Source organism: Hypanus sabinus, chromosome 22 (assembly GCF_030144855.1).
Source record: "Hypanus sabinus isolate sHypSab1 chromosome 22, sHypSab1.hap1, whole genome shotgun sequence".
Classification (NCBI taxonomy): Eukaryota; Metazoa; Chordata; class Chondrichthyes; order Myliobatiformes; family Dasyatidae; genus Hypanus; species Hypanus sabinus.
Window position 1 is genome coordinate 30061315 of NC_082727.1, and position 26196 is coordinate 30087510.

The window sequence follows — 26196 nt, forward strand, 5'->3', positions numbered from 1 at the left end:
TTGCTGGATACGACAGAGAATCAGCACCTCAGTGGTTTAGAAACAGACATCTAGTGCTTTGTTATGTTTCACTTAACTTCCTACTATATATTTTACTGCCTCTTGCTGAGATTTAAATCGCAGCAAGAGGCGGAGAGGGAAGAGGTAAAAGAAGCTCGGAGAGAAGCTGTTTTTTTTAAACTCATCACAGCAAAGAGGCTAGACTGTGCAGGCACGTGAAAGTCGGCCTCTGAGATCAGCAGGGGAATTAAAAAAGCGAGCAAAGGCTTCACTCCAGGTGAGGTAAGGCCGGGTAAGCTCCTTTAATTAATCTAATTAGCTGAGGAGTAGGTAATGGAGGCAGCAGTTAGGGCAGTCGAGTGCTCCATTTGCAGTATGTGGGAAGTCAGGGCGAGCACTGTTGTCCCCGATGACTACACCTGCAAAAGGTGCTTCCAGCTGCAGCTCCTGACAAACCGTGTTAGGGAACTGGAGCTGGAGCTGGATGAACTTCGGATCATTTGGGAGACAGAGGCAGGAGTTTCAGGGAGATAGTCACCCCTAGGAGTCAGGAGACAGGTAGTTTGGTGACTGTAAGGAGAAGGAAGGGGAATAGACAGGAAAAGCAGAGCACCACTGTGGCCGTTCCCATCAACAATAAGTATACCGTTTTGGATACTGTTGGTGGGGATGATCTAACAGGGACAAGTTGCAGTGGTTGCGTCTCTGGCACCAAGACTGGACCCTCAGCTCAGAAGGGAAGGAGGGAAAAGAGAAGAGCAGTAGTGATAGGGGATTCGATAGTTAGGGGGACAGATAGGAGGTTCTGTGGAAGAGATCGAGAATCCCGGATGGTCTGTTGCCTCCCTGGTGACAGGGTCCGCGATATCTTGGATTGAGTTCTCAGTATTCTCAAGAGGGAGGATGAGCAGCCGGATGTTGTGGTCCATGTAGGGACCAATGACGTGGGTAGGAAGAGTGAGGAGGTCCTGAAAGGTGAGTTTAGGGAGCTAGGTGCCACATTAAAGGACAGGACCCCCAGCGTAGCAATCTCAGGATTGCTACCAGTGCCACATGCAGGTGGGTTTAGAAATAGTAAGATAGTGCAGATCAACATGTGACTGAAGACATGGTGCAGGAGGGAGGGCTTCAGGTTTGTAGATAATTGGGCAGTTTTCCAGGGAAGGTGGGACCTGTTCCGGCAGGACGGTTTACATCAGAACTGGAGGGGGACAAATATTCTTGCAGGTAGGTTTGCTAGAGAGGCTCCAGTGGATTTAAACTAGATACGAGGGGGGAGGGGAACCAGAGCGTAGGAACATTTGTATGGGAGAAGGAAGAAAAAGACGTAAAGTTCTTTGTACTGTTAGAGATAAACAGAGAGGAAGAGGTAGAGAATTTCTTAAATGCATTTATTTTAATGCTAGGAGCATTGTAAGAAAGGTGGATGAGCTTAGAGCATGGATTGATACCAGTAAATACGATGTTGTAGCTATTAGTGAAACATGGTTGCAAGGGGGTATGATTGGCAACTAAATATTCCTGGATTTTGTTGCTTCAGGTGTGATAGAATCAGTGGGACAAGAGGGAGAGGTGTTGTGTTGTTTGTCAGCGGTGCTCTGGCAGGATCAGAGGGCTCGTCTAGGGAGGCTATTCGAATGGAACTGAGGAATGGGAAAGGGGTAGTAACACTTACATGGGTGTATTATAGACCACCTAATGGGGAGCAAGAACTGAAGGAGCAAATTTGCAAGGAGATAGCAGATATGAGTAGTAAGCACAGGGTTATGATTACGGGAGATTTTAATTTTCCACACATAGACTGGGAAGCCAATACTGTAAAAGGGATGGATGGTTTGGAGTTTGTAAAATGTGTGCAGGATAGTTTTTTGCAGCAATACATAGAGGAACCAACTAACGAAAGGAATGAAATAGGTCAGGTGACGGAGGCATGTGTTGGGGAGCACTTTGGGTCCAGTGATCACAATGCCATTAGTTTCAATATAATTATGGAGAAGGATGGGACTGGACCCAGGGTTGAGATTTTTGATTGAAGGAAGGCTAACCTTGAGGAGTTGCAAAAGGATTTAGGAGGAGTGGATTGGGACAATTTGTTTTATGGGAAGGATGTAATAGAGAAATGGGAGTCATTTAAAGGTGAAACTTTAAGGGTACAGAACCTTTATGTTCCTGTTAGGTTGAAAGGAAAGGTTAAAAGTTTGAGAGAGCCATGGTTTTCAAGGGATGTTGGAAACTTGGTTAGGAAAAAGAGAGATATCTCCAATAAATATAGGCAGCATGGAATAAATGAGGTGCTCGAGGAATATAAAGAATGTAAGAAGAATCTTAAGAAAGAAATTAGAAAAGCTAAAAGAAAATACAAGGTTGCTTTGGCAAGTAAGGTGAAAATAAATTCAAAGGGTTTCTACAGCTATATTAATAGCAAAAGGATAGTGAGGGATAAAATTGGTCCCTTAGAGAATCAGAGTGGACAGCTATGTGTGGAGCCGAAAGAGACGGGGGAGAATTTGAACAATTTCTTTTCTTCCGTATTCACTAAGGAGACGGATATTGAATTGTATAAGGTAAGGGAAATGAATAGGGAAGTTATGGAAACTATGACGATTAAAGAGGAGGAAGTACTGGTGCTTTTAAGGAATATAAAAGTGGATAAATCTCTGGGCCCTGACAGGATGTTTCCTAGGACCTTAAGGGAGGTTGCTGTAGAAATAGCAGGGGTTCTGACAGAAATATTCCAAATGTCATTAGAAACGGGGTTGGTGCCGGAGGATTGACGTATTGCTCATGTGGTTCTATTGTTTAAAAAGGGTTCTAAGAGTAAACCTAGCAACTGTAGGCCTGTCAGTTTGACGTCAGTGGTGGGTAAATTAATGTAAAGTATTATTAGAGATGGTATATGTAATTATCTGGATAGACAGGGTCTGATTAGGAACAGTCAACATGGATTTGTGCGTGGAAGGTCATGTTTGACAAATCTTATTGAATTTATTGAAGAGGTTACGAGGAAAGTTGACGAGGGTAAAGCAGTGGATGTTGTCTATATGGACTTCAGTAAGGCCTTTGACAAGGTTCCACACGGAAGATTAGTTAGGAAGGTTCAATCGTTAGGTATTAATATTGAAGTAGTAAAATGGATTCAACAGTGGCTGGATGGGAGATGCCAGAGAGTAGTGGTGCATAACTGTTTGTCAGGTTGGAGGCCGGTGACTAGTGGTGTGGCCCAGGCAATGCAACACCTCCCCCTCTTGTCCCTCTGATTCTATCACACCTGAAGCAACGAAATCCCGGAATATTTAGTTGCCAATCTGTTTATCTCTAACAGTACAAAGAACTTTACTGTCTTCTTTTTCTGGGTTCAATGTTGTTTGTCATATACATTAATGATCTGGATGATGGGGTGGTAAATTAGATTAGTAAGTATGCAGATGATACTAAGTATGCAGGTGGCATTGTGGATAATGAAGTAGGCTTTCAAAGTTTGCAGGGAGATTTAGGCCAGTTAGAAGAGTGGGCTGAACGATGGCAGATGGAGTTTAATGCTGATAAGTGTTAGATGCTACACTCTGGTAGGAATAATCCAAATAGGACATACATGTAGTAAATGGTAGGGAATTGAAGAATGCAGTAGAATAGAGTGATCTAGGAATAATGGTGCATAGTTCCCTGAAGGTGGAATCTCATGTGGATAGGGTGGTGAAGAAAGCTTTTGGTATGCTGGCCTTTATAAATCAGAGCATTGAGTATAGGAGTTGGGACGTAATGTTAAAATTGTACAAGGCATTGGTAAGGCCGAATTTGGAGAATTGTGTACAGTTCTGGTCACCGAATTATAGGAAAGATGTCAACAAAATAGAGAGAGTACAGAGAAGATTTACTAGAATGTTACGTGGGTTTCAGCACCTAAGTTACAGGGAAAGATTGAACAAGTTAGGTCTTTATTCTTTGGAGTGTAGAAGGTTGAGGGGGGACTTGATAGAGGTATTTAAAATTATGAGGGGGATAGATAGAGTTGACGTGGTTAGGCTTTTTCCATTGAGAGTAGGAGAGATTCAAACAAGAGGACATGAGTTGAGAGTTAGGGGGCAAAGGTTTAAGGGTAACATGAGGGAGAATTTCTTTACTCAGAGAGTGGTAGCGGTGGTAGTAGAATGAGCTTTCAGCAGAAGTGTCAGAGGCAGATTTGGTATTGTCATTTAAAGTAAAATTGGATAGGTATATGGACAGGAAAGGAATAGGGGGTTATGGGCTGAGTGCGGGCCAGTGGGACTAGGTGAGAGTAAGCGTTTGGCACGGATTAGAAGGGCCGAGATGGCCTGTTTCCATGCTGTAATTGTTATATGGTTATAAAAGCAGGGATGATATGATAAATACGCAACCTATATAAAGTAGGAATACTTCTCTGCAATCATTGCAGCACTGTCCACCGCAGAAAAAATCTCACGCAAACTCTCTTGGCAGAAACACTCGGTGCAAGCACTCTCGGTATAAATACTCTCTCCAGTAACCTTAAAGCTATGAAGCTGCCAAATCATACCAAATAACACATAAAAATACACAGCCTATATAAAGTAGAAATAATATATGTATGTACAGTGTCGTTTCACTTACCGGAATCAAGAAGACAGCGAGCACACTGATGATGGCGTGTTAGGCTGAGTTGTCGGAAGTTGGGATGGTGGGAGAATGGGATGTTATCTCATCGTCGTCTATTTCCATCAAGGCAAGCAGGTCACCTTCTTCTATGTCTGCCTGTCTCGATATCGAAGGTCGAGGTTCGTCGTTTGCTGTGGATGATGTGGAAGGCTTGAAAAACGACAACATGCTTGACTTCTTAGCCTCACACATTTTTCTATCATAGTGCTTTGTAAGCACTCAAACCATCCTGCAAATATGCCCTACACCTATGTACCCTTTCAAAATTAAAGTCATACTTTTCTGCAATCACTGCAGCATTGTCAATCGCAGCGAGAATCTCATGCAATTGCTTCACATTCAGTTCCTGGATGGCTTCACTACTATGTTCGGTTTCGATTGTTATCCTTTCCTCTTGCAATTGCATCAGCTCTTCATCTGTCAGTTCTTGGTCATGGGATGCCAAAACCTCTTCAACATCATCTTCGTCAACTTCCACAAACCCAGCCTCCTTAGCCAAACTCACTATGTCCTTACTTCATTCACCACGATCGAAACACTTAATTATGTCTAGTTTTACGCTAAGTGTAATGCCTTTACGAACTCTTTTAGGCTTTTCCAATACCTTAGAACTCATCTTGCTAATGGATGCACAAAATAAATCAATGTAAAGCACAGATACAACACGTGTTTAAGCAATACCAGCCGGAATGCAGTTCCAAGGGAGGAGCTTGGCTGCTCGGTGCATGTGCTGCCTTTTTTCATGCACTGCCTTTTCTCGTAACAGTGAAAACACCTTCTGTTAGCGAAAACAGTTAACTAATGTAGGTCTTTCATAACAGTGAGGTGTCATAAAGCAAACATTTGAAAAACGGGGGCTACCTGTAATAGATAACATTTGTAGAGATGCTAATTTTAACAACTTTTCTGAAAAACATATAGTCTGAATGATATTGCCACCAATTTTCAAAGACAAAGCATCAATAATAAGAGAGAACCATCAATTCGAAGTAGAATGCTCTATTCAGTGCTATGTATAGTTTTGAAAAGTGTGTTTTGACATGGGGTTATAAATCGAGTGATAACACACAGAAAGCTACAACCGCTGCAATGCTATCACATATTTTCTAGCACTAGGGGTGTATAACTTGACAAAAATCACTACAAGAATTATTCCCCCCAAATGATTTGGGGTCCTGGCTCATGGACTAAATGTTGAAATCAAACCACAGCAGAAATAATGTTTAGCAAATATCAAATACTTAGTAAAAAAAAACTTTGCAATACAAATCGCAGAGAAAATCAAGACAAAAAAAGGAATGAGAAAAAGGGAAAAAAGTGTACTATTAAATCATAGAGGCTAACTGATCTGCTGCTGAAAGAACAGAGGTATATTTAAAAAATCTGCAATGGAATATATTAATAAAATGCAGAATCAACCCTCTCTTGCAAATCACTATGGTGGTGTACTGAATCATGCTTGCACGGGGGACAGTGTTCAATTACTAGCAATTCATCTTGTCTGAGTTAATTCCATGGGTAATGGATGTATGGCCAAGATCAAGATTTGTTTATTCTTATGCCAATGAAACAAAGCAACTTATAATTTGCAATAGAAAGTTATGATCATCAACAACTAAAGCAAGTCTCTTGTCCAAAAGCCACATGTTTTAATTATCCTGTTACTGCAGAGTTGCACAACAGAAGGATTTACAATTAGTCATCTTTCCATAATATGATTACTAGGATTAACAGTCTCACTCTGTGGCACTCTGTTTATATTGAACTGATGAATATCAAAACAAGATTCGAGCTTACTGGAGAAAAGAAAACAACTCATTTACAGTAAACAGAGGTTTGCTGAAGTCCATCATTCAACAAAAAAATACACTCAATGACCATTTTATTAGGTACACCTGCTCGATAATCAACTATCTGATCAGCCAATTGTGGCAGCAGCATGATGCATAAACGCATTCAGACATGGTCAAGATATTCAGTTGTTGTTCAGATCAAACATCTGAATCGGGAGGAAATGTGATCTAAATGACTTTGATCATGGAATGATTGTTGGTGCCAGACAAATTGCTTGGAGTATTCCAGAATTTTCACACACACCAGTCTCTAGAGCTTACAAAGAATGGTGTGAAAATCAGACAAACTTCCAGTGAGCACCAGTTCTGTGGGTGAAAACACCTTGGCAGAGGAGAATGGCCAGACTGGTCAAGCTGACAGTAACTCAAATAACCACCCATTACAACGGTGGTGTGCAGTAGACTATCTCCGAACAAACAACATTTCAGACCTGGAAGTGAACGGCTACTGCAGCAAAAGACCAAAAGCATACACTGAGTGGTCACTTTATTACGTACTGAGGTACAATGAAAAGCTTCTCTTGCATACTATTCATACAGATGAAATCATTACACAGTGTGTTGAGGTAGGACAAGTTAAAATAACAACAGAATGCAGAATGCAGTGTAACAGCAACTGGGAAAATAGAGTGTGTATATATATATATATATATATATATAATAAGATGCAAAATCATAATGAGTTAGATTGTGAGGTCATGTTTCCAATTTATCTAAATGTTTGGATTATTTAAACTTCAGGCCAGATGGATTGAAAAGGCAGGGTGTCAGAATTAGAGGCAAGGATCAGGCCCGTTCTGCTCACTGTGCCACAACGTTTCTGGCTCAGTACTGAACAGAAGCTGATGCTGTGGCCTGCTCTGGCTGCTATGGGCTTTGTGTCTGTGGACTTGCTTTTGTTCTGAACGCTCCTTGCTTACTTTTATTGATTGCACAATTTGCTTTTTCTTTCTCTCTGCACGTTGGGTATTTGACAGTCTTTTTTACGTGTTCTTTTGGGTTTCTTTGTTTCATGACTACCTGTAAGGAGACGAATCTCAAAGTTGTATAATGTATACACACTTTGATAGTAAATGTACTTTGAAGTGCAGCCTAACCAATGTTTTGAAAAACTGGACATGATGTCTCAGCTCTGACACTCAAAGCCTCAGCCAATGAAGGTAATCATGCTGAGCTGCTTTCTTACTAACCTGTTTCTTCTTTTTCAGTGAACTGTTTACTTGCACCCCATGGTCTCTCTGTCCAATAGCACTACTCAATGTTATTCACTTTTTGGGTCACTTAGCAGTTAGCGCAGGGGTCAGCAACCTTTACCACTGAAAGAGCCACTTGGACCCGTTTCCCACAGAAAAGAAAACACTGGGAGCTGCAAAACCCGTTTGACATTTAAAATGAAATAACGCTGCATACAACGTTTTGTTTTGCCTTTATGCTATGTATAAACAAACTATAATGTGTTGCATTTATGAAATTGATGAACTCCTGCAGAGAAAACGAAATTACATTTCTGCATGCAACAAAAACATTTTGAACTCCGAAAAAAAGACGTTGGGTTGGAAGTTACTTTTAAGTAAAATACTCAATGTCTATTTGAGTCCTTCTTGTATTTATGAAAAACGCCGAACTTAAATTTTCCGCCAGCAGCAAACCAAAAATAACATCAGCCAGCTGTCAGCCTGAAAAATAAAAGGACTATTTCACTGAACAATGAAAAAATATGAATATACATAAAATAATAGGCAATTAAAATATTTATCATACTTGGTTAATGGGATTTCTGCTCCTGGACCTCAGCGCACAGCGTCTGCACATCAGGGCTGTATGACGTCACCTTCATCTTTACACAGGATCGCAAGCTGTCATCTGTGAGGCGTGCGCGATGTTTGTTTTTAATAAAGTTCATGTTGGAGAACACCTGCTCACATACATATGTGGATCCAAAGATCGACAGGACTCCAAGCGCATACTTTTTCATGTTTACATAAATGTCGGGCATAGCATTCCATGTTTCGAACACAAGTTTGTCCGGTTTTGGAAGGTTTTCAATATCACTCCATTTGTGATTCTGAGCAAGAACGGCCTTCTGACGGGCAACATCTTCAAGGTCTGCTGTCAAGCATCTAAACTTGGACACCCATATGTCTTTGTCGGCTATGTCGGCCAGTTCCATCTCAAGATCAGGTTGACTCACACCTGCCAATGCAGTCGTATTCAGTAGGGAAGGATCGATGCTTAAGGGAGTGACCGGGAAGGATAATGTGTTTTTTTCCTCTCTGAACTCACAGAAGCGTTTCCCAAACGATGTTTGCATTGCGATGATTGCAGAATGTAAATACTCCGAAATTATCATGTCGTGAGCTTGTTTGAACTCTCTCAAATTGGGGAAGTGAGACAATGTGCCTTTCTGTAAATCTCTGGCAAGCACTGTCAACTTGCGCTCGAATGCCAAGACATCCTCCAACATGTGCAGGGCTGTGCGTCCTTTCCCCTGAAGAGCTGTGTGCACCGTGTTCAGGTGCGCTGTCATGTCTACCATGAAGTGTAGCTTTTCCAGCCACTCTGGCTGTTCCAGCTCAGGAAAGGTGAGCCCTTTGCTGCCCAGGAAAGTTTTCACTTCTTCCAGACATGCGACAAAGCGTTTCAGCACCTCCCCTTTGGACAGCCACCGGACTTTGTTGTGCAGCAGGAGATCAGAATATGCGCTTTCCAGCTCGTCCAGTAACAAACGGAATTGACGGTGATTTAAACTTTTTGCCATTATTTTATTGACAATCTGAATGACAACATCCATTACTTCTGTGCATTCCGGAGGAAATGTTTGAGCGCACAGTGCCTCTTGGTGCAAGATGCAGTGAAAAGTCAGCAGCTTTCTGTCCAGCGACTTCTGCAGTAAAGCCACAAATCCCTTGTGCGTTCCCGTCATATTCGGTGCCCCATCAGTAGCTACTGACACCAGATGGGTGGTCTTTATTCCTTTGGCTCTTAAACAATTCAAGACAGCCTCACAGATGTCCTCCCCCCGTGTTTGGTCTTTTAGAGGTATCAACTCAATCAGTTCTTCCTGTGGCCCGGCAGAGTTTACATACCGGCAGAACAACGCTATTTGTTCAATATCACCTTTGTCTTTAGACTCGTCACAGGCAATCGAGTAGGCCACAGCTGAATTGATGTCTTTAATTTGCTGTCTTGTGATGTCTTCTGCCATTTTTATGGTTCTGTCTTTGACAGTCTTTGCAGAGAGGGGCATATCCCTGATTTTCTGCACAATTTCACTCTTGTTTTTAAAGTCCGTGAATAGATGTTCTGAAATCTTAATGAAAGATTCTTTTATATATTCACCATCTGTAAACTGCTTCCCGTGCCTGACTATTTCCTGAGCGGCAATATAACTGGCGTATGTCGTTGATTTTCCAGACTTCATCCATTTCTGGAAATGATTTTTGCTCAGATCAACCTTCCGCATCAGTTCCGAAACGGCTTTTTTTCTCTCATCTCCATCCGGATATTTTTGAGAAAAGGCTGCGTGTTTATTCTGGAAATGCCTTGCGACATTTGACTTTTTGTTGTTTGCTGGTTTCTCATTGCATATTAAGCATACCGGTAAACCAGTCTCATCAACAGTGAAAGCAAATGAATCTGTCCACGTATCATTAAACGTTCTGTTTTCTTCAGTCACTTTTCTTTTTTTAGAATTCTCCATAGTTGGCTTACCTTGGATCGAAAAATTAAAGAAATCACGCACTGACGGGTGTCAGGTATTGGCAGTGGTGACGTATATTAATAGCGATAAAAACACGTTGTAGCGGTGTGCTCACGCAGTCAGTAAACTGCAGTCGAATAACTTTATTCGAACTAAACAGCCTTGCTTTTAAGCCTCCCTCAACCCAGCCCCCATGGACGCAGATGCTGCAAAAGACGCGTACTCACAAACCCCCGTAGGCTATCTCCCTTAGCCGGAATGCTGGCTAATTGTGAGCCGTTTCGGATGTGCCAGGAAATGTGTCGCCACACTTAGATTGTACAAGATCACCATAATCTTCAAATTTAGAATTACATTTCAAAAGCTAACAAACTAACATAAAATACATTTTAATTAAATACTGACCAATTATTTCCCAAAGCCACAGGGAGCCGCAGCACAGAGGTGAAAGAGCCACAAATGGCTCGGGAGCCGCAGGTTGCCGACCCCCGAGTTAGCGTAACATTAATACAGTGCCAGTGGCTCAGGTTCAATTCCCATCACTGTCTGTAAGGAGTTTGCACATTCTCCCCATGAACGTGTAGGTTTCCACTGGGTGCTCTGGTTTCCTCCCACATTCCAAAAATGTTAGGATTGGTAAGTTAATTGGTCACATGGATGTAATTGTGTGGCATGGGCTCATTGGGCTAGAAGGGCCTGTTATTGTGCTGTATCTCTAAATAAAGAACTAAATAAAATAATCTATGTATATCCTGTAAATAAGCTCATCAAAAATGCTGGATCCATCCTTGGCTACAACCCGGACTTTCTTGAATTAGTGGTGGAGAGAAGTTCAGTAAACAAACTGTTATCTATTATGGACAATGAGGCACACCCTCTCCATGACCTACTGAGTAAGCAGTGGAACACCCTTTCAAACAGACTCATTCAGCTCTGCTGTCACAAGGGTTGTTAAAGAAACTCCTTCCTACCAAAAGCAATAAGCATATAAAACATCTCTGTGCAACAGGAAAACACACGTTATAGTACAATAGTCTCTCTTTTATTATTTTATACGTTATTATTGCACATTGGTAAATTATTATTGTGTATGTTATTCTGTACTTTATTATTATTTAATATTATTGCTAATTGTGTGTTTTTAATTATTAATGAAATAAATTCCCATTCATGGATCAATAAAGTATTTATTATTATTATGATTATTGTTATTATTACTATTACTACTGATTTAACTTTCCAGAATGCATAACTTTACCAAGTTACATATGGAAAAAAACTAAAATGCTTAACCTGGCAAACACATCTCTCTGGAAGGTACAATGGAAATAAAACTGATTTAATTACAATCCTGTTAAAGAATTTCCAGGCAAACCTACAAGTGTTACATTGAAATATTGCCACTGGAGCTGTTGCATACACATGAAACATTTGTACTGAATTTAAGGTTAATGGATTTTACAAAACTCAGGCAGCAGGAAATTCCATTTGTGTTTAACAAGTAAGTTACAGATTTCTAGACAAGCCTGACCTGTTGACAAAGAAATTCGTAATAGATGCCATTTACAAGAAACTTCTTCAATATATATTAGCAACACTATCAGTAAACAAATCTGATCTAGGATTAAAGGCAACAACCATTTCTCAAATTAGTAATTAATTCAAATTGGAGGCAATGTAGTAGGATAAGCTGTTTTGGAAGTTTGCCATGCTAGTCACATTTAGTAATATTGTAACATATATCTCATGTTTTTAAAGTTTAGCTTGTACATTGAAATATACAGTAAAATGTGTTTTCTGTGTCAAATCAGATCAGCAAGAATTGTGCTGGGCAGCCCGCAAGCATCGCCAAGCATCTGGCACCAACACAGCAGGCCCAAACTCACTGACCCCTACCTGTGTGCCTTTGAATGTGGGAGAGAAAAATGGAGCATCTGGAGGAACCCCCCCCCACCCCATAGTCATAGGGAAAATGTACAAACTCCTTACAGACAATGGAAGGAATTGAACCCCAATCTTACAGCCGGTGCTGTAAAGCATTGTGCTAACAACTACACTACAGTGTAGTTAATACCATTATGAAAAATAATGTGATATGACTTTTGATATAGTGTTAATTTGATACATTGATTGGCCACTACTTTTAGCTAGGATGTTGTTGTTTGCCTCACTTAACCACAGTGACAGACACTACAAATTTTAAAAGAATATTTGGAGTCAAGGGTTATGGGGAACCAATGTAAATGTGGAGCTGCAGCGAAATGCAGATCGGCCATTATCCTACTGAATACAAGAGAAGGTTTGAGGGGCATTTCAGCATTTATTGCCTGTCTCTGATTGCCCTTGGGATGCTAGCGGTGAGCTATCTTCTTAACCCACAGGGGAAGTTCCAGGAAGTAGGTTCAGTGATAGATTTCTGTGAGAGGCCTTGTGACTGAATTTAACACCTAGATCAATGTCAGGTATTCCACCCAGTATTGTACCTTCTGAAGGCTCAAGTTCAATGTAAATTTATTATCAACGTAAGTATATGTTACCGTATAAAACCTTGAGAATAATTTTCTTGCAGGAAACTGCCTTATCCAAAATGTCCCTTCTGGAAAGCACCACAGGACTATTAAAACAAAAACTTCATGCCATCTTACAAGTTTGTTCCCCCAGGCAATTAACCTGATTAGTTAGCCCCCCCCCCCCCACTGTAAACATTCTCTGGTGCAGTGTGGGCAAGAGTAAGTGGTGGCTGTGGTTAGTGATTGGATCTTTTGGTTGCTCATTCTCTCCTTTCACAGCAGCTGCTTGTTCTCTGCGGCACAGCAGAGGTCGTTCTCAAGTAGCACAGCTCCCTCTTGAACAGATTTCATCCAGGTGTAGCTACTGAAAGCAATTTCTTCCCAATTTACCGTAAGACACAGGAGCAGATCTGGCCATTCAGCACATCGAGTCCACTCTGCTGCTTCATCACGGCTGATTCCGGATCCCATTCAACTCCACACCTTCCCTCTTACCTTATCCCTTGATGCCATGACCAATCAGGAAGCTTATCAACATCCGCTTTGAATATACCCACCGACTTGGCCTCCACCGCAGTCTGTGGCAGAGCATTCCACAGATTCACCACACTTTGGCTGAAAGAAAAAATCCCCCTTACTTCTTTTCTAAAAGGTCGCCCCTCCATTTTGAGGCTATGCCCTTTATCTCAGGATACCCCCACCAGAGGAAACATCCTCTCCAGATCTACCTTATCTAGTCCTTTCAACATTTGGTATGTTTCAACGAGATCCCCACGCATTCCTCTAAATCCTTTTGAGTACAGTTTTTAGATGTAATGTTGAATTTCTTCAGGCTGATTTTGATGTTATCTTTAAAGCATTTCCTTTGCTCACCAGGGCCTCTCTGACCTTCCTTTAACTGGGAGTAAGTGACCTGTTTGGGGAGATGTGAGTTAGGGATATATGGGAATGAAGGGAAAGAATGATGCAAAAGTTAACATGGTCACTTTCTTACTGGATACATGGACGCAGATTGTGCGTTATCTCAGCAATGGAAAAACCTCTAGCTGCTGGCAGAACAGACAACCACAAATTGGGAAGCACTACTCAAAGAACTTATTAAGCAGCTGAGGTTCTCACAAGATCTGATAGTCAGAAAGAACTAAAAGACTAAACCTAAGCAAGACCTCTTGTGATACGAATAAAAATATTGCAAATGTTAGAAATCTGAAAGGAAAACAGAAAATGCTGCAAGTACTCGATCGGCATCTGTGGAAAGGGAAACAGATTTGATGTTTCAGCTTGAAGACCTTTCAGTGAAACTGGGAAAAATTATGATGTCTGGTTTAGTGCTCCTCCCTTTGACAATGAACTTCTAATGAATGATGAAGATCCAAGTATTTATTTAGGAATGCCAGTGATGGTGCCAAATTGAGGGTGTAATTTTCAGGTGATTGGAGAAAGTATAGGGGGATGTCAAAGATAAGTTTTTTTTTACACAGAGAGTAATGGGTGCATGGAATGTGGTAGGGGCAGATACATTAGGGGCATTTAACAGACTCTTAGATAAACACATGGATAATAGAAAAATTGAGGGCTATGTAGGAGGGAAGAGTTAGATTAATCTTAAGGGTAAGTTAAAAGGTCTGTACAACATTGTGGGCTAAAGGCCCTGTATGGTGATGTAATGTTCTGTTTTCATTGTCAGAAGTATTTTCTACCTAGCAAAAAATATAGCTTTTAGCATCAGGTTATGAAAGGAACAATATAAATGTAATCCTTTCTTCTACTTCTGAGCCCATAAAATGTTCTGCTGAAGGGCCATTCCACAAATATCAAATGTCAAGCATTGAACTTCACACGTATATGGTGGCTCAAAATGGAAGTATAAGACAAATCAGCAATACAGTTTTCTCCTGAGAGGAGGACTGAAATAATAATTCTTCTTAGGTCCAGCCAACAAAGTCATTGACCTTTTCATTAATGGGTTCAGTAAAAAGTTCATGATTGCCTGCAATAAGCTTCTGAACCATGCTAGTAAATGTTGTATGGTTCAGGACTTTGCTGAGATTAGCCCCAGGATCAGGGACTGCACTGTTGTCACATGACAATACATGAGCCCCTGCCCAACCAACACAAACACTGGCATGCCTTTGGGCATTCCAGGTACTCCACTTCTCATTGAATTTATGGAAAGCTAAAATAAATAAACAAACATTCTGTTAACCTCTGCAAGTGGTTCTGCTACCCACCTGTGCTCTTGTGACAATGCTCCCGTCATTAGGTGCAATTCTCTACATTATGACCATGCTGACATTTATTGTCTATCCCCAGTTGCTCTTGGGAAGGTGGTGGTGAACCTCCTTCCTGAACCACTACAGTCTTGCTAAAGATGATCTCACAATGCCTTGGGAAAGAGATGTTGGATTCAGACTCAGGAATTACAGAGAAACAATATATTTCCAAGTCAAACTGGCGTGGACTTGGAGGTGGTGGTGTTTCCATGATTACTGTTGCCTTTGTCCTTCCTGGTGGTAGTTGTGGACTTGGGAGATGCTACAGGAGTAGTGAGAGTCACGGGAGCGCATTTTATAAATAGCGATAACAACAATGGTTTAACGGTATAGCAACACTATGACCACACTTCACTACAGAGCACTTCATTTTTTGTTCTAATTGGGTTCTTTCTTGTAAAAATTGTACACATCTTAATGGATTTTTTGTGAATCTTGTGTATCTGATGCTCGGTGCCTATAATGCTGCTGCATGCTGTTTTTCATTGCATATGAGAATAAACTTACTGAGTGGGTGGTGTTCCATTACACCCCGAACATCTGCCATTGTAGATAGTTGAAAGAGTGGACAACTATTGGACTACCCTTGAAAATCAAGGGTAGTTTGTGTAGATTCAGCATGTCATCTGAAGTTTCGACACACAGCTATAGATGCACAGTGGAGAGCATCCTGACTTGTTGCATCATGGCCTGGTATGGAAACACCAATGCCTGGAAATGGTAAAGACTACAAAAAGAGGCAGATATAGCACAGTCCATCACAGGCTAAGTCCTCCCCATTAGTGACCACATTTACAAGGAGTGCTGCCACAAGAAAGCAGCATCCATTATGCTCTCTTCTCTCAACTACCATCAGGAGGTGGTGCAGGAGCCTTAGGTCCCATACCTCCAGGTTGAGGAATAGTTATTACCCTACAACCATCAGACTCCTGAACCAGCATGGATAACTTCATTCATCACAATTCTAAACTGATTCCATAACATATAGCAAACACAAGGAAATTTGCAGATGCTGGAAACTCAAACACACACAGAATGCTGGTGGAACGCAGGCCAGGCAGCATCTATAGGAAGAAGTACAGTCGATGTTTTTCAGGCCAAGACCCTTCATCAGTCCTGGTGACATATGTATTCACACTTTGATAATAAATTTACTTTGACTTTGAGTGGCATCTTTGAATTATTGTGATTTCTCAGTTAATGGGTGTGTTGTGCTCCTGAAAAACATCATGTTAAATAGAATGTAATAAATCAAAAATTCTGGATGAATTGCAAAAGGAACATTCACAGTTAAAATGTGAGTGTAAAATTATGATTGATGGGAGTGCAGTGTGGCAGAGGGGAGGTCATTAACCTTAATCCCAAACAAAACAAAATTAGTTTATTACTAACAAGATTTGAAAATTAACATACAGAAATCAAAGATAATACAATGTTGGGTTTTAGTTTAATAGAACTGAAATGCATAGGAATGTATTCATATAGGTGGATATAGCAACATAGTGACCACATCACTGGATGACTGCACTATTGTCATCGATGGGAGTTTATGTTCACATTCCCCATTTGTGAATTTAGAAATATACTAACAACCTTGTTCATATTAACCCACTACAGAGACAGACAGACCACAGAAAGCATGTTATACCAAGAACTGCCAGTGGGTAACCAGGGGCTTTCAGAGTGAATAGTTAATCGTGTCAATATATGGCACTGGCTCTGGGACTGCCTGCTTCACACGAAGAAGCCGAGACAATCTTCAGAGTGATTGCGTCCATTATCACATGTATACTTCACGTTGACTTGTGCTAATTAGATCAACTGCCAAGGCAAGCAGATCCTACTAGCACATGAAGTATCCTTTGGAAGGGAAAGGGGCTTGTTTTGCTGTTGCTGCTTATGTTGTTCTGTGGAACACTGTCAGCATGCAATGTCGGCATCAAAATGTGTGCTAACACTTGCAGGCTCGACCCATCACATTCTTAACTGCAGTGCTGCTTGTTAACACAACTGATTCATTCTGAAGTACATGTGATAAATAGATCTGAATCTGAAACTTTTTATTCCCACTTGGCAGCACTAATGGATAGGCACAAGGACCATGAGAAGTGGTTTTAAGACTGTATATTACAAATTCACCAGAAAATTTATAGGCTAGAATAGTTAAATCATGAGGTTGGGGCTACACAGTCTATGCATTTCTTTGTACAAGTATCTCCTTTTCTGACAGTTTGTCTAAGAAAATGTAGATGCCTTGGGCTATGCAACTCATAATCAGGAGGATAACTAACATTAGAGAAAAAGCATTCATGAATAATGTTAAGACTAGTCCCACAAAGGGAAATGAACCTCTGTAACTCTCCACAAAGCTAATAAGGCCTGGGTTCCATTTTTAAAATTTCAAAATTAAGACTGAATTATCTTTTATTAGACATGCCAACCAGGAAAAATGGAACCAAGATGGGTAAACTGAGTTCCGCCATCACCTAACTGAATAATGGAGAAGCTACAAGGAAATTAATGGCCTACCCAAAATAAACTGTAAGAGTTCAAACAGGTGTAGTTCATAAATGTAGATAGATTAAATGGAAAATTAACAGTGGCCAATTCTCATTGACTTTAAATAAGCAATTTCAAGACCAGTTCTGGCCATTGCCCATCTGCTTAAATAACAGTCTAGAAGATGAGTCGACAACTCACTTAACAAACAATGACAGCATATTGGAACATCTTAAATCTCAGATAAAGTGGATGGACCAAGTAAAGTTAGGACAAATTACACAAGGCAATCATGAACAGTATATTGTTAAGGAGGTAAGAAAAGTTAACCCCTGTTTAAGAATTATTTACAAACACAGTCTAAATGATGAAATGCTGGAAGTATAAATTATGCCTCTTGCATGTTGACAGGATCATTTAGTTTTCCATTATCTCCCATTCTTTCCCTACATTCTATGCAAATCTTTCCTTCACAGTATACATACTTGGCTGTGTGCAGATGCAAAAAATATTTACAATAGACTCAAGAGATTGATTTATAAAATTATCTTTTAATGCAACATAAAACTGTATTGAAAATTCCCTTTTATAAAGCTTATCCACAAACAATATCATTTTGTAAAAAAAAATCAAAAGACATAGAAAGGTTGCTAAATCCTTCCCCACCCCTCCCCAACCTGAAAATAAACATCTGTGCTATATTTACAGATAAATCATCACTCAAGGCACTGAGTTATTGCTAACCTTCAGCTAAAGCTGATAATCAAACCACTTTGTCCTTTAGAAAGCCACTGTGCCTTGGTGTTAGCCTATGCAAGGTCAGCATGGCACCTCCTCACTGCAGTGAGACAAGCACATATTCTTCCAGTGTTTCGTACAGAAAATTCTTTCAGTCTACCTTCTATAAACTGAAAAGCCTTCACTTTGGTGTACACAGATATTACTGACTTGAAAAGGTTAAGAGGGATTCACAATAATGGATTTCCTCTTAGTTGCTCATCATTGAAAAAAAATCACAAAACTAAGTTTTATATATCAAAGTGACAAAACAAAGCCTTTTTCCCTTTGAGTGTGCAAAGTTGTTTTCAATCAATCCAACAATTGAAAATCTCTACAGACCATATGCATAATTGCCATTGAAAATAGAAAATTTTAAACTATTCACATATTTTAATCTCTGATTTTGCTCATGCAGCAAAGATGAAGTCCACCTAAAGCTATCTATGCAGAAGGTTTAGCAGTTTAAGCTTTACAAAGTGTATCTATTGCATCATAAATAAAACTCAGCCACTGTGGCTGTACCTCTCCCTGTTTTTAAAAGGTCAAACAGAACAGATCAATCATGAATTTCAGCATAATTGGGCAGGAGAAAAGGTAGGCATTTGGAATCTTCCTTCATTTCGGCTTTTAAAAAAACTTCATAAATCCACCGCTAACAGTACAAATATATCTTTTTCAAACTTTTTACATGGGACCAATGACAGCGCAAACAAGAAGGAATAAGAACATTGTCACAGAAAGAGAGAAGTGCTGATCCTGTTGCCGGGAGACTTTGTTGGGTTATAGGCTGCTACTGAAGTACTGAAGATGGCCTTGCTAAGGAACAAACACTCTCTTGAATTAAAAAAAAAGAGTCGAAGAACTGATAGGCTTCTCACCAGTGTAGGAGTTATCCATTTTCTCAGGCATGCTGATGAAGTGAAACAAATCTGCCTTTGAATGGGATGATGGGATTGGAAGATAGATGGGAGGGAAATTGATTTCATTTTCGTCAATGTCACTTCATAACTTCTAATTACACGTACCATCAGTAACACTTTCACAGACGACACCGTGGAGTCCTCCAGGTTGGAGGTCAAAGAGTGGGAAATATCTAAATACTGGACCTTGGGAACAAACCTCTGGCTCACACAGTGCATGCCGATTTGCTGAATTCCTTCAACTGAGACACGAACTGGCAAAGCTAACTTAGCATGGCAGGAAATTCAGGACCAGAGTAATGTCAAAGACTAGCCTTCCCTGCTTGCCTTTCAAACTAAACTGTATCTATAATGGCACACTATGTTTTGAAATTGTGCAGGCCAATTATTCCTGTCCAAAATGTTCATGTGAGTCAACAATAAAGCACTCAGACAACAAAACACTTTAATATGGTAATAAGCGTGACATTCAAAACTGAACTGCAAATGATCCTAGAAAAACATGCATGCTATTTACGTACATCTGTTTCTGCTTTTGACATCTCCCATTGCCAAGTACACCCAGAAACTTGCATGTTAACTTATTATTTTATTAATAAAAGCTTTTATTGGAAAATGAAGGCACAAGTTTTGCCAGTGTCATTGGTTCAGTTTGCATGGGGAGGCTGCAAAAGAGTAGCGATGTAGAGCTGCACCTGTATTGCATCCGATGCAGCTTGGATTGCACACACTCATTTGAGTCTATAAGGGTTTGAGTTGATTGTGTGTGCAAACTGAGCACCAACAGCAACAACCAACTGATACCAGCAGCATTTGGATCTACATTTCCATGTAAAATTATGTCACTGATATTGTTCAAATTCTTATTGACAGGATCACTGTGAATGTGAGAACAATGAACCAAATAAATCCAATCAAAATTCAGGAGAGGTCTCTTAACTCAAAATCGTTGAGAATGAGAGAATGTGGTCTCTCAAGAAGTTCCTGAGGTGAATGGTGGAGATCCATTTAAGTAAAGATACACAGACACAAGAAGGGATTAGAAGGATATATGGTCAGAGGTGAGAGGAAGTTTGCATAACAGTGGCATTGACCCAGCTGAGGCAAATATGGTTCCTGTGTGGTTTCTCTGCTGGAATTACTATGTACTTCAATAATGGATCTGGCTGTATAAAAGTAATGATTTAGAAATAGCAAATAAAAATAACGTTTTTTATAGCTCAGAAAATCAGCATCCTGAATGTAGCGAACATGCTTAAGATGGCTGTAAAATGCATCTGGGTTTAATTATTGACTGGAGGCATTGTTTCCTACTTGAAATTGGATGAATGTAGTTTTCTGATGGCTAGCTATCCAAGCTACATTGGACAATACATAGCATCATAACAGGTGTCTAGAATGGTGCTAGTTTCGTTCAAGCCCCTGCAAATGCCCACTCCATTTTATCTAATAAAATGCTTCTGTCTACTTTCAAGGACCAGAGGATAGTAAATGTTTCCAAAGGTCAAGAAAGCCAGGACATGTAAAATGCTGAGGCAATCATATGTAAGTCTCTCTGCTTAGAAGTACTTCCATCTCACACCCTGCTAATAAACTATACACAAAATGCACTTAGATTAGTGGTTCGAGTCTAAATTTGTGGTAGAACCTAACACTTCAGTGCATAATTTAAGTCTTTTGTTCTCTAATAAATAATATTGAGCAAGAAAGCTTGTGTTAATGAACATCCCCTAATATGCATATAAACTGGTACCATATTTGGAGAAACAGGAAAGGCAACCATGGAATAGATATTGATAAGCCAGTTCTTTTTTTCCATTTGGCACAACAATTTCCAGAAAATCAATCAGGCTTTGGTCTTTGTAATCCAAGCTCCTACAACATGGAGGGCTCTGTGCAGTGAATGCTCTCCACAGGTTTAATGTCAGGCAGCTGTGAGTTCCAGTTCACTGCTACCACCGGCCACTGATGCTGGCAACTTCAGAGTGGTATTGTCGCGGTAACCGGCCACTCGCTCCGCCTTCTAGAAACGTTGAACGGATGCTCGGAGGCTCAAAGGGTTTTCGACAGTTTTTGTTCAATTCTGAAAAGGAGGCAAAGAGCAACAGTGTTCAGTACAGGTACCAACTAAGACTCAAGTTTAGTCATTAGCAGTGCATATAATTTAAATTGCAATGATCATAATGCCACAATATTAATGTTCTCTATATTCCATTCCTGTGTTTGTTTACAAATCTTGCATTAAGTAATCATGAACTGCCAGATGAAGACTGATCAATGCCCGGTAACATATATCCCACACGTGTGCCAAGCTACAGCTGTCTTTCAATGACTTTAGCATTGAATTATATTATTGATAAAAGTTTCTTCAGCGACGTTCTTCAGTTCATCATTCACTGGTGCACTTATTCTTTGTACCCCAGCTGATGAGGCTCCATATCCCTTACGACTTCTTCACCAGCACATCTACTTACTCCAGGACCTATGATTCCACAACCTGCAGACTTGCATTCAAGGATCCTACAACTCATGTTCCCAATATTATTTATTTACTTCTTCACATATTTTTATTTGCACAGTTTGTCTTCTTTTGCATATTGGCTGCTTGTCAGTCTTTGTTAGTAAGCAGAATTATTTTCATTTCTAATGTATTTCTTTATTTTTCTGTAATGCCTGCAAGAAAATGAGTCTCATGGTAGTACATACTTTTATGGGTGGTGAGGTGGAGATACATCTACACCAAAGGAAGTGTAAGGCACTCCTTTCCTTCCCTCCGTTAGCCTGCAGGTCACCCTTGCACAAGGTGTAAGACCTGTTTAGCTCCCCCCCACCCCACTGCTGATCAGGGTCACGTGAAGTTGTTGGAGAAGGTGGTGGATGTTTGTATGAGCAGCTGGTGGATATCACAAGTCCTGGTTATGCGACCACTGACACTTGGCATTCTCTGAAGAGTATTAGTAATGGGTGGGGTCACCCGCCTTGTAAAGACACTGTCCGGAAGAATGCAATGGTGAACTATTTCCGTAAAAAAATTTTTGCCAAAAACCATGGTCATGAAAAGACCGTGATTGCCCATGCCATACGATGCAGCACATAATGAACACACAATATATACTTTGATAATAAATTTACTTTAAACACAGTACTTGTGCTACCACGTTCAAGGGTCTTGGGACTTGCACACCATGTTCCGCTGGTTCCATAAGTCTCCTGGCTATACCTGATCGACTCATGCTTTTCTGAAGGACAGGAAGAAAATCCAATAATTCTCCAACAACAGAGATCAGACAAACTGGCCTGAAGAAGCTACCAAATTTATAGTCTTCTAGTCATCTTGCACCTCACCTGCTCATGGCAATCTCCACCCTTGGCTCACATATGTGTCTATGATACAACTCATCAGATCTTGGGGATTCATCCATATTTATACCTGCTAAGACATCTAGTATTCCTTAATGCCACTGTCACAAGCAGAGCCTCCGACTATAAGGACCTTCTCCTTAGTGACTAGAGATTAAAAGTATTCATTTAAGACCTCAGCCATGTTTTTTAGCTCCATGTACAGAATATCCCTTTGGTCCCTACTACGCCTTACTCTTAATATACTTACAGTAAAACGTGTCTTGAAATTTTCTTATCTATTAGAGAGTGGCAGCAGAGTAGGGTAGCAGTTAGTGTAATGTTTTACAGCACCAGCTGTAAGATTGGGGTTTGATTCCTACCGTTGTTTCTAAGGAGTTTGTACATTCTTCCATGATCCTATAGATTTCCTCCAGGTGCTTCACTTACTTCCCACATTTCGAAGATGTATAGTTAAGGTTAGTGAGTTGTGGGCATGCTATGTGGGCGCTGGAAGAATGGTGACATTTGCAGGCTGTCCACAGCATATCCTAGATGCGACGATGCATTTCACTGTATGTTTCAATGTACATGTGACAATAAAACTCATCATGAACCTTGCAGTCATAACCAATGCAGTCATAGGGAGAATGTACAAACTCCTTATAGGCAGCAGAGGAAATGTTACCCCTATCTTACAGCTGATGCTGCAATAATGTTATGCTAACTACATTGCTGCTGTGCTGCCCACAGTAACTTTATAGGACATCTTCAACAGCACCTTCCAAGATTGTAACCTGTGTTGCCTTAAGAATCGGTAACAAGTGCATGGATGCACCAGCACCTTTTCATTTCAGTCTACTACTAGGGCTCACCCACTTTCTCGCTTCTCCCTGTTGATGGGAGAAGCCTGTTAACTCTTTAAGAACCACACAGTGCTTATCAAGTAGCTGTCACTCAGCAGATACTCTTTACATGCATTGAACTGTTTAAAAAAAAAGCAAGCTGTTCTTTTCTCACTAGCAAAGGTTAGCCAAACCACATGGCATCGCTTGTTCTACAAATTCCTTTCCATAACAACAATAGGTCCTCCTCATTGGATGTCTCTGTCAATACATGTACTTCAAGAAAACTGCACAAACACTGACTTGCAACTCTGAATGGTAGCAAAACAGAAATCAAGGATCAAGTTCATAGTTCAAAGAAAATTTATTATTAAAGTACATATATGTCACTATGCACAACCCTGAGGTCCGCTTTCTTGTGGGTAATCACAGTAAATACAAGAAACACAACAGAAGAAATGAAAGACCACACCCAGTAGGGTGGACAACAACCAAAAAAAAAACCAAAGAAATAATAATAAATAAACAAACAAATGAATAAATATTGAGAACATTAGATGAATGTGAACTCAGTTCAGTGATGGGGCAAGCGAAGCTGAGTGAAGCTATCCCCACTGGTTCAAAAGCCTGGTAGTTGAGGAGTAATAACTGTTGCTGAACCTGGTGCTGCGGGTTCTTAGGCTTCCTGAGGTCAGCAGTGAGAAGAGAAAATGACACGGATGGTTGGGATTCTTGATGATGGATGCTGCTTTCCCACGATAGCAGTCCGTGTAGATGTGCTCAGTTGTGGGGAGGGCTTTACCTGTGGTGGACAGGGCCATATCCACTACTTCTTGTACGTTTTTCCCCTACAAGCTGTTTCCAAACCAGGTCGTGATGCAACCAGTCAATATACTCTCCGCCACACATTCTCAGAAGCTGGTCAAAGTTTTAGATGACATGCTGAATCTTTGCAAACCTCTAGGAATCAATATTATTTTGGACAATTGTGTACAGTTCTGGTCACCGAATTACAGGAAAGATGTCAACAAAATAGAGACAGTACAGAGGAGATTTACTAGAATGTTACCTGGGTTTTAGCACCTAAGTTACAGAGAAAGGTTGAACAAGTTAGGTCTTTATTCTTTGGAGCGTAGAAGGTTGAGGGGGGGGACTTTAAAATTATGAGGGGGATAGATAGAGTTGCCGTGGATAGGCTTTTTCCATTGAGAGTAAGGGAGATTCAAACATGAGGACATGAGTTGAGAGTTAAGGGGCAAAAGTTGAGGGGTAACACAAGGGGGAACTTCTTTACTCAGAGAGTGGTAGCTGTGTGGAACAAGCTTCCAGTAGAAGTGGTAGAGGAAGGTTCGATTTTGTCATTAAAAAAAAACTGGATAGGTATATGGACAGGAAAGGAATGGAGGGTTATGGGCTGTGTGCGGGCCAGTGGGACTAGGTGAGAGTAAGCATTTGGCACGGACTAGAAGGGCTGAGATGGCCTGGTTCCGTGCTGCAATTGTTATATGGTTATAATACATATACAATTCTTTCAACAGTTGACCTTTTCAACAGCAAGCTGAATCAATCCTGACTTCTGGGGTTGTCAGTTTGGGGTTTGTATGCTCTTTCTGTGATCAAATGTGTTTCCTTTTTAAAGATTTGCTTTATTTGTCACAATTAAATTGAAACATACAGTGAAGTGTGTCACTTGTATGAAATCCAGTCGGTGAAGATTATGCCTCATGTGTCACTACGCTTCCAGCACCAATGTGTCATGCCCACAACTGTACGCCTTTGGAACGTGGCAGGACGCTGAAGAACCGGAGGATACCGATGTGGTACGGGGAGAACATACCAACTGTGGCAGGAATCAAACCCTGATCAGCGATTGCTGCTGCTTTAAAGTGAATGCACTAACTACTATGTTGCTGTGCCCTCTTTTGTTGCCCTCATTTCCTCCCACATCCCAAAAATGGGTGGGTTGGTAGTTTAATTGGACATCACAAATTTCCTTGATCATGTAGAATTCTACACTGGGCCAAGCACCCTTTTCCCATGGTGTTTGAATCCATGATTTGTCATTTCTGAGCGGGGAGATAATCAGTGCCACTGGGAAAAGCTCGGAATTGTACAGTATGGGTGGATTGGTGGAAGGATGTCCTGTAGACAGAATTACTTTCAAAGAGCCACTTAGATTTTAATAACACAATTTCTCTGCCAGATATCACTGTTCCTGTGCTAGTGAAGTATGAACGACAGAAAGCCTGGACATACAACAGATGTTGTACAGATAGCTGTTCTTTCCTGTGTTAAGGCTGGGCTATTGGGTAATTTATATGATGCGGGTTAATACCTCAATTAAATTAGCAGAAGGGAATTCAAGAAGTGTATTAAATATTTGTACAGTAAAATGCTGTGACTGAACCTGAAAGGAATTTAGAAAGTGATCAGAAAAAATCAGTCATGGTTGACTGAGAGTGAACAACAATTTTGTTGGAACAATTTATTGTGGCAAACTGGTGATTACAAAGTGAGTGAAAATATTTAGCTCCCTTTCATTCACTTCCACAAAACCACATGCACATTAAAAGAAAAGCCTTGCTGCCCATTTAATCTGATAAAAAAAATTAAAATGATCACATCATTGAACAAGTTGAGAACTGGATGGATGAAGTTTGTCAGGCTAATGAAGTTAGGTCCTGGTTCATTAATAATGTAGAAAATGTATCTGATAATGAAGCTTGTTCTTACAGCTGACGCAACAAAGAGAAAGAAAATAAAGGCAGAAACTTTCAGAGGGCTTCTGAACCAAACATCAGCCATAATGAAACTCAATATGCTG

The 26196-nt window shown here is 40.5% G+C and overlaps 1 protein-coding gene across 2 annotated transcripts in view; it reads right to left on the bottom strand.

Annotated features, from left to right (window-relative positions):
* Nucleotides 1-18023: 18023 nt before the first annotated feature.
* LOC132379484 (protein bicaudal C homolog 1-like) overlaps nucleotides 18024-26196 on the bottom strand; it is a 341806-nt gene continuing 333633 nt past the window's right edge. For both annotated transcript variants that reach the window (XM_059947423.1, XM_059947424.1), the window contains exon 20: nucleotides 18024-21271. In XM_059947423.1, the coding sequence (XP_059803406.1) occupies nucleotides 21141-21271 (131 nt within the window). In that variant the 3' untranslated portion in view covers nucleotides 18024-21140. The remainder of the gene's footprint in view (nucleotides 21272-26196) is intronic.